Source organism: Palaemon carinicauda, chromosome 4 (genome assembly GCF_036898095.1).
Source record: "Palaemon carinicauda isolate YSFRI2023 chromosome 4, ASM3689809v2, whole genome shotgun sequence".
Lineage (NCBI taxonomy): Eukaryota > Metazoa > Arthropoda > Malacostraca > Decapoda > Palaemonidae > Palaemon > Palaemon carinicauda.
In genome coordinates this window covers 79,902,649-79,912,648 of record NC_090728.1, presented here as the reverse complement: position 1 = coordinate 79,912,648, position 10,000 = coordinate 79,902,649, and the positions used below count along the sequence as shown (strand labels likewise).

General features: G+C 37.0%; 1 protein-coding gene across 1 annotated transcript in view; it reads left to right on the top strand.

Annotated features, from left to right (window-relative positions):
- Positions 1-10,000, top strand: part of LOC137640023 (VWFA and cache domain-containing protein 1) — a 447,337-nt gene that overhangs the window by 103,396 nt on the left and 333,941 nt on the right. Inside the window, 2 exon segments of the mRNA XM_068372387.1 lie at positions 3,127-3,189; positions 7,811-7,986. Of these exon segments, the coding sequence (XP_068228488.1) occupies positions 3,127-3,189; positions 7,811-7,986 (239 nt within the window).

Here is a 10,000-nt window from a genome sequence, read left to right as displayed (position 1 = left end):
ATCATCGAACTGCGCAACTACACGACAAACCTGCAATTTTTTTGGATGGTATTTGTCGATGAAGTCGACCACGTCTTGATATTTTCCTAAAACCTCTTTTATTTGCGCCGAACCTAACACATGTTCTACCTCCTCGATCCCTTCCTCGTCATCACTCATGTGCTCAGACATAGCATGGAGTTCCTTGAGCTCCTCTGTAGTAAGTTTGTCGTGATGTTTGGCGACGAGTTCTGTGATGTCATCTGCGTCGACCTCCAGAACCATGGACTTGCCAAGGGAGATGATTTCCTCTACGTCTTCCGCTGCACCCACCACGGGATCAGGTTCGGGGTCAAAACCCTCGAAATCTCGGGGAGAAACTGCATCAGGCCACAGCTTCTTCCAGGCAGAATTGAGGGTTCGTCGAGTTAATCCCACCCAAGCCTGATCTATGATCTTCAAGCAGTGCACGATGTTAAAGTGGCTTTTCCAAAATTCACGCAAAGTTAAGTTTGTGCTATGCGTGACATTAAAGCACTGCTTGAATAGGTGCTTGGTGTAGAGCTTCTTGAAGTTCGAGATGACTTGCTGGTCCATGGGCTGGAGGACTTGAATTCTTTGAAGATATCATCTTCGAGTCCGGTGGGGGGGCGGTAGCGGGTGCATTGTCAAGGCATAGCAGGCACTTTAAAGGCAATTTCTGCTCATGAAGATACTTCTTCACAGAAGGACCGAAAACTTGATTAACCCATTGGACAAAGAACTGCCTAGTAACCCAGGCCTTCGAGTTGGATCGCCAGAAAACATGAAGCTGGTCCTTATCCACATTCTGTGCCTTAAAGGCCCTAGGGTTCTCTGAATGGTAAACCAGTAAGGGCTTGACTTTAAAGTCCCCGCTAGCAGTGGCACATAGGGCAAGAGTCAACCGATCCTTCATTGGCTTATGCCCAGGCAATTTCTTCTCTTCGGCGGTGATGTAGGTTCGACTGGGCATCTTCTTCCAAAACAGCCCAGTTTCATCACAATTGAACACCTGCTGCTTTACGTAGCCTTCTTCCTGCACGGTCCTTTCAAAGCTCTTCACAAAGTCAGCTGCAGCCTTTTTGTGTCCGAACTAGCAGCCTCTCTGTGGTGAACAACTGAATGAATCCCGGACTGTTTCTTAAATTTTTCAAACCAGCCACGAGATGCCTTGAAATCGTCTGAGGAACGTTCGGTTGAACTCTCCCCAGCATCACCCCCAGAGCTTGCCTCCTTCAAGTCAGTGAAGATGGTGTGCGCCTTCTCTCAGATGATAGTTTCGGTGATGGTGTCGCCAACAATCTCTCTGTCCTTGATCCAGATTAGCAGAAGTCGTTCCATCTCTTCTATGACAGGGCTACGACGTTTTGAAATGATGGTGATCCCCTTAGAAGGTTTCACTGCTTTAATGGCTTCTTTCTATTTCAAGATTGTCGAGATCGTCGACATATTTCGGCCATATTCTTTTGCAAGTTCAATAATTTCTTGCTTTACTTCTAAAGAAAGCATTTCCTTCTTCCTTTTCTCACCACTACCACCTGCGAAACTAAGCCTTTTAGGACCCATGATTTACGTAAAAAAACGTAAAAGGATGAACGTAAAAAATCACGATTAAAATACAGTTAATAGCAGAACGCACTGGGCACAACCACACAAAGTCGATGAGAACAGAGGAATGACCCAAGCCACGCTAATTGAGGGTCCCTCCAAGGTTGAAGTGCTGCCTTCTATTGGCGGAAATAAAAAATACATCCGGCGCTATGAGAACCATCTACGCGTATGCGTACGGGTACTGTATTGTTTACTTTGGGTGTAGAGTAGGAACGTGTTCGAATTGTACTTCGCGTGTCGAAAAATTCGGATACAACCGGTACGACGAAAATTGCTTACTTCGTGTGTCGAAATAAAATTCGGGTGTAGAGTCGAAAAATTGCTCAAATTTTACATCGGGTGTTGGAAAATTCGGATGTAGATACGTTCGTGTGTAGAGGTTCCACTGTACAGTATATATATATATATATATATATATATATATATATATATATAATATATATATATATATATATATATATATATATATATATATATATGTATATATATATATATATATATATATATATATATATATATATATATATATATATGTATATATATATATATATATATATATATATATATATATATATATATATATATATATATATATATATATATATATATATATATATATATATATATATATATATACATCGGGTGTTGGAAAATTCGGATGTAGATACGTTCGTGTGTAGAGGTTCCACTGTACAGTATATATATATATATATATATATATATATATATATATATATATATATATAATATATATATATATATATATATATATATATATATATATGTATATATATATATATATATATATATATATATATATATATGTATATATATATATATATATATATATATATATATATATATATATATATGTATATATATATATGTATATATATATATATATATATATATATATATATATATATATATATATATATATATATATATATATATATATATATATATATATATACAGTATGTGTATATATGTATGCTGTATATGTATATATGTATATATTTATGTATATATGTATATATATATATACATACATATATATGTATATATATATATATATATATATATATTTATATATATATATATACTGTATATATATATATATATATATATATATATATATATATATATATATATATATAATTTTTCCCATATAAAGGGTATACGGTCCACTGTATTTTAAATACGGAAGTTTTCAAATACAATTTATTTCTGTTATGTGCAGAATTATGCAACTTTTTCTCAGAAAGTATTGAGAGTCGATAAAAGGGTTTTACTGTATTTTGGTTTTGTGTGTTGGCCAATGACATTAACTTTTATAGAAGCTCAGAAGAGTTGTGTAGAGCTTTGATATCATTTCTTTCAGAACTGACTGATTCTACAGTATAGGTGTAGATTTATGGAATTGTCACATTACGTTTATAGTTTTCTTTCTTAAACATTTTATAATTGTTTAATTTTTGTTTTTTTATTGAATGATGCCCATTTGTATATTTCAGGCCACATTTGATGAATTGCCCTACTCAGATCTTGAAAGGCGGGAAGAGGAGATAGTGAAAGAGGTAGGTTGTGGTATTTTTTTTTTCATTTATTCTTAGACAGCATAGTATATGTATTTATTTCAATGTAAAAATAAATAGTTTTCCTTTGAATTGTCAAGTAATTGTACCTGTAGTTGAGAAAGCAAGTGGGGAAGGAGTCCTATTTATCTATGTGACATAGTTTAGCCACTTCGATTTTGGCCGTTCTTTTTTCTCATGTGTTTCCTTGCAAGGCCATTGACTCTTTTCCTATGTAGGGATCATTTTGCATTTTCTGCTTTTTTATTGTAGATGGTCGGTGAAACTTTGAAATGTAAAAGTGTCTTGGGAAAAGTTAAGGCATTTGTTAAGTATATGTCGAGGCTGTCAGTAAATATACATTTTCTTTGTGCTGGATGTGTGGGTATTTTTTTTCACAGGAATTCCCCAATGGAAAGTGTCATGGGTCTCCTTCCTTGTCAAACATATTTGAAAGTAGGAGCAGTAATCCAGGAGGAAATGTGTTCCATTTTTCATTTCCTCCATTGATTCTTGAGCTCCTACATGTTCTCCTTGGCTTCCATGTCCTCGGAGAGTATGCTCTGAGATGGGAAGGAAGATGCAGATGTAAACTTTTCCTCCATTGAGAGCTTCACACCTTAGTGGGGCAGAGGCATGCTGTCACCTATATGTGCAGTTAATGATGACATTAATTTGAAGTAGCTTTGGTCCTCTGTGCATCACTGGTGCCTCCTAGTTGAGTACCCTGTCGGTAATGACCAAGACATCCCCATCTAGTGTCATTGACCCTTTGTCAGTTCTGATGATGGTGTTTACAAGTGACCCAAGCTCTCCCCTGGTGTCTATATCTCCTAGAGCTCTAGAACCTCCAGCTGAGTAAGCTCTTGGAGCTTCCTCTCTTGCCATAGTGATGTCATCTTCTGTCTTTCAGAAATCAATACTGCTATGTGTAGGGATGGAGTAGAGGTCAACAGGTAAAACAAAGAAGAAATTAGCCCACTTCTCTTCATCTTTCTCTCCCAGCTTGAATGATCCACATCTTTTTTATCTTCAGAATCCCTTTCTCAGGACAGTATATTGCAAGAAGCTCCTTTGGGCTTCTAGCGACCACGCTTTTCCCTCAGGAATGGGGGAAAGAGCCTAAGTGGGCAGTGAACCTGCTTCTCAACATTTAAAACTGTTGGTGTGTTAGGAAACTACCTTTGAAGTGGATCAGAGCAGAAGCTACCTCCTTCTCTGCCTTTGATATGATGGCTGTGGCTTCTCTCCAGTCACAGTATTAAAGTTTGCAACATCAATGATGTCTTCTACCTGTTTGGGTGAAAAGTCTATTTTTCTAGCCAACCACACAGCACCCTTGTGAGCCAACTTTGTCCTGAAGCAGTGGGATGATGTTGCTTCACACTTCTCTCAGGAAGTTGGGTTAGAGAGTTGGCAATGAGAAACAGAATCTGGCTGAGATTCTGTCACTTTTTCAGAGGAATCAGGTGCAGGCAGTGGTAATGGGTGGAGGACTAACATTCAGTCATACTGACCCAATGTACAGTTTTTTCAAGTATTCATGGAGAGGACTACCACCAAGTCTTGGAGAGGTGGCCATGCCATTTGGGTAAGGTTTGAAGAAGGCTCCTGCTTTTTACATACCTCAGCTGGAATCTTGAGCACTTCTCTTGTCTTCCTCACAAAGAGCATGAGACTCTGTCCAGCCCTTTCATACCCTCTCACAGGTCCAGTCCACAAAAGGTGGCAAGGGAAAAAAGTGATAATGCTGAGGTCATTGTGCTAAATTTCAGTGATGGCAGGACAAGGCATAGGTAGTAAATCACTGTCAGGATTGTTACTTGAATGTCCTTCAAGGTCTGTAGTCCCCCCCCCAATTATTTGCATACCAATCGGATTTGACTCCTACTTTCCTGGATTGCATAAAACAGTCTGTGTCAGTAGAGGTTGAAGAAAAATATACCATAAGTCATGGTCTGCCAGATCCCAGGCTTCTACAATTAACTCCTTATGAAAAAGTCGTCTGGGGCTGGAGGCCAGTCATCGACTTCTGTCCACTGAACGGGGTTGTCTGTCGAACCTTATTTGAGATAGAAACAGTACATTTTGTGCTTTCTTTGATCAGAGGGAGGCTTTATGCTTTTTGTGGATCTGTAAGTCTCTTATCAAGGCCCTGTGCTTTAAACTGTCCATTGATTTCTTATTATGTAATCACTCAGTGTTCATGTAGGTTTCTTGAGGTATCTTGGTGATTGGCTAATCCTGGCAGCATAGAATTGCAGTTGCTTCAGGATTCAAAATATATCCTCTCTTTTTGTCACAATCTTGGGATTTTGTTGAACTTTGAGAAGTTGGATCTCAGGCTCAAAGTAGAAAATGAAGTACCTTTGCTGTTTATTGGTATAATCGCAGGTGAAGTCCTTCACTCAGAGTCTTATCTTCGTAAATTGAGGGAGGTGCAGGAACAACCTGGTTGCCTTTTGCAAGTTTTCATCAATCATCTGTTTTCTTTGTAGAAGCTTGTGCCTCACATGCCTCTTTACCAGAAACCACTTTAGTGGTGCCTGAAGCACATTTGGTCTGCTGCCAGGAATCTTATTGCCCATCATTTTCTGGGGTTTCAGGAGGTGAGAGCCAATCTTACTTGGTGGCTAAAATGACAGCGTATACCTTCTTGTGCATTAAAATACCAAGTGAAAGACAAATTCTGGTTCAATGATAATTGTTGACACACTTATTTGGACAATCTCACCAACCATTCAAGTACAGTCACACCCCCTTCCTTTAACATCTCAGTCCTCACACCATCCATACAAGGTACTTTTCCTGCTTTTGTTTCATCTAGTGCTCTCTTCACTTCCTCTCTTGTAATCTCTTTCTCCTTCTCATCTTCCTTCACAAGCCCCTCAACACCCGCAACAGCAGTTTTATCCTGAACATTCAGTAACTTTTCAAAATATTCAGCCCACCTTTTCCTTGCCTTCTTTCCCTTCAACAACCTTCCATTTTCATCTTTCACTGTCTCTTCAATTCTCGAACCACCCTTGGAACACTCATAGGTTATTACTCATAGGCTATGTGAAATGGTTTACCAGAGTTTTCAAGTAAAACTACCCAGCCTATCCTATTATGTATACTCCTTACAAATGTTCTGATATATAATGTTTCTTCTAAATATAACCAAAACTGAATTAGGTATGGCATACTGTAGGGAATTGAAATGTATCAGACGGGTGCTGTACTCACTGTAAGAAATTGTTGTTCATATGTTGTGTGAATTTGCTTTTTTCATAATTTTCTTACATTACACCTTTGTAAGTAAATATATATACTTATTATATCGTTAAAAACATACACCTACAGAATTTACCTGTGCAAATGGCTCAAACGAGAAAAAAGAGCATCTAAGCTAATGCAAACTTAATGGTAAAGGGATTGTTTTTTTAAACAAGCACTTTCAAACAAAATACAGTACTGTAGTTCATTGCTTTTCAAAACATATTTTCATTCCATTATTAATGCACAAAACATTTCCTAAATCAGATGAAACCATTATATCCATAAATTTTAGCATCTAAATCCAAACTATTCCATAAAATATATCTGTCATCATCAGCAAAATTAACTACCTAAACAACCATAAGCCAAAAGCTGATCCTATGGTTGAGTCCTATGAAGTAGAATTAGACAGCCACTGGTAAAGAAGCATTGTGGTGACATTTCAAAGCCATCAAAGTTGTCTAATGGAAGCATGAGAGTGGACAGTTTGAACAGAGATATACAGAGATACTAATGTGACCTCATGTGGTCTACCAGCAAAGCCATGATCATGAGGGAAGTAGAAATTCAGTACTTTTCCAACTATTTCCAATTTAATTAAAAGTAGCTGTATACCACTGTTCATGAAACAAAAATTCTTGTTTTCCCTTTTCTTATACTTTGCTTCAATTTCTGTATTGTCAGGGTTGGCTTTTATTGCTAGATATTGTTTTCTAAACATACCATGTCAACTGTAGGAATGACTGTATTAAATGGTATTTATAGCATACTTTATATCCTTTTATTTTACCTGGAATCCTACTTCATTTCTTTAATTTCATAGTGCAACTTGACACTGAATGGCTTCTTTGGTCTTGACTCCAGGTTATATGGCTAAACTGCTTAAATACAAACCAGTCCTTTTTTATTTTTTGCTAGCCAACCTCATTTAACATTAAATTAACATTGCAACTGTGTGGTTCACCCTAGTAGCTTCTTGGCATGGACTGACCTTCGGTCAGAGTACTAGGCTATATTGCCCAAATTCCTTGAATCAGATCAATCTCGCATCTTGAAGCTTCGGAGATTCATGTAGCAAATCTTTTATCAGTCACTGGGTATCTTTTAAAGAAACAAGAATGTTATCAGTTTTTTTTTGTAACCTTATTACAGTTAATATTCTTATTTGCTCTAATGAAATTTAACATTATAGTGAAGGTTGTATGATGCGTTTGTTAGATTAATGGTTAGTTTGATATAATATTGTTTTTGAAGCCATATGTAGAATGTGGAAGAAGGATACTTCACTCCTTTTTTAACAGTTATACTGTATATTAGAAAGTTCAGATTTGAGTATTACTTACTTCTAATAATCTTTTTCCAGATGATTCAAGGTCTAGAAAGAAAATTTTCCCTGTATTCTAGTCTCATAGAAGAAATGTCCAGTCTTGTTCTTGTGCATTACAATCAAACCTTTCAGACATCAAAGGATCCCTTTAGCTATCCACGAGAGGAATTGGAATACCATGCCTGCTGTTTAATTCCAGATACATATCTTGTGTAAGTTTCAATATTTATTTCTTATAATTTTGTTTCTTAAAGAAAATCAGAGTTGAATGCTAGAGATATCTTGGTCAAGCTAAATATTTGGTTGAATACTTATGATTATTTGTTAAATTAAACCACAATTTAACTTAAGCCTAAGCAAAATGGCTGATATTGGAAATGTTGTTATTGAGAGAGAGAGAGAGAGAGAGAGAGAGAGAGAGAGAGAGAGAGAGAGAGAGAGAGAGAGAGAGAGAGAGAGAGAGAGAGAGAGAGAGAGAGAGAGAGTGTGTGTGTGCGTGTGTGTGTCCGTCCTTTTGTTAAAATGTGAAAAAAGTAGGACTTTTGATATACATTAGATAGACTTCTATGAGTGAGTGTGTGTGTGTATATATTCAAGGTATAGGGATGCTAATTTCATTCTTCAACTCTGGGTTATTAAATAAAATGATAAATTGTTAATACATTAATTTATTTCAGTTGAAACACAGTTCATTTAGTTAAAATGTGCAAAAAGTTTGGGACTGTTGATCTTCACTAGACAGACTTCCTTGATTTTGGCATACACTTCTGTTTTCATAAACTACTTAATCGTGGATAACGAGAGTTGACTGTTCATACAATATTTGCATTTTCTTATATCTTTATCACGTTGGTCTGCTTTTCCAATATTATGTGTAGCTTGGCTAGTTTTATTTAAAAGGATAGTTTTGATGAAGGAAAAAGGGATTTTGACGAAGGAAAAATCTATTTCTGGGAAGAGACCTGTGACGGCCGGTGAAAAGTCCTTCTTTATGCTTTTCTAATATAAATCTTCCAAATATACTAGAGAAAGATAAAAGCATGGAATGCAGAGGTTACTACCCTCGCGCGATCACCTTGTGGGTGTCGTGTATACAACAGGGGCGTGTGAAAACCACTATTCACAGGCTGTCTTCCATTTAGATAATCCCTTCATCAAAGGGGAGGGCCGTGACAGACCCTAGAGAACACAGTTGGACTACCTCACCGACACATACCACGCGCGCCCTCCAGGTCATCCTTCTGTTTTGGAATTGCCCGCAAAGTCGTAAATTGTTGTGTTTGGTGTTTTTGTAAGTGATTGTCGTTAATTCAACATGACTGACGCTGCTACTTCACCTTTACCAATGTTAAGTACCATAGTTTGTTTTGACAGTTTTTTTCAGTACGGGGCATTTGTTCTTTTCCAGTAATGTGGATTTTAGTTTTGGAAGCGGCTTGGTCTGCCTCGGTAACGGCAGCCATTTTGGTTTTGTTCGCTTCGGTAGTGTTTCAAGTTAATATTGCCCATCTGGTACTCTGTCATCTAGGTTATATCACTTGCGTTTTATGACCATTTTTATTATCATTATTTTATTATTGTTTTTACTATGGATTTTTTTTTTTTTTTTTTTTTTTTTGCTAGCAAGTCCAATTTGGACCAACGAAGAATAACGTTCTGGTCTTTGTTATAGTTATGTACACGCCTCAGGAAGGTGCTCGTTTTAGACTATATCTTTATTTTTATTTGTTACGTTGTCGTTATTCTTCGTTCTTGGTTATTACAATTTTATCATTATTCCTATCATTTTATTGTGTGATTTTGGATCTTTATTATGTAACCATGAAAGCGTGAGCATAGAGTGCTCGTTTTCTGTTACTACAGTTACGAGTTACCCTTTCTCTCGTTTTCTTTCTTAAGCTCGAGAAAGGAGAGGTGGATTTCCCGTTTTCCCGTTTTATACGATCACAAGTTATTCCTGCCTCCTCTTCTTCTCCGGGTTTATGATATTACGTTGATGATATTCACGTTTTATTGATGTGGTTACTGTTAATATAGCTAGCACTATTATTAGGTTCCGTTAGTGTATGAGTCATTATTGTGGGATCACTTTATGCCGCCACCTGTAGCTCCGCCTTGAGTTATACTCCGTTATAATGGATACTCATTGGGTGAGAACTAGTCAGATATTTGGAGTGCAACGGTGAAACCTGGCACTCAGACTCCGGCTTCGGCCTTATGCACACG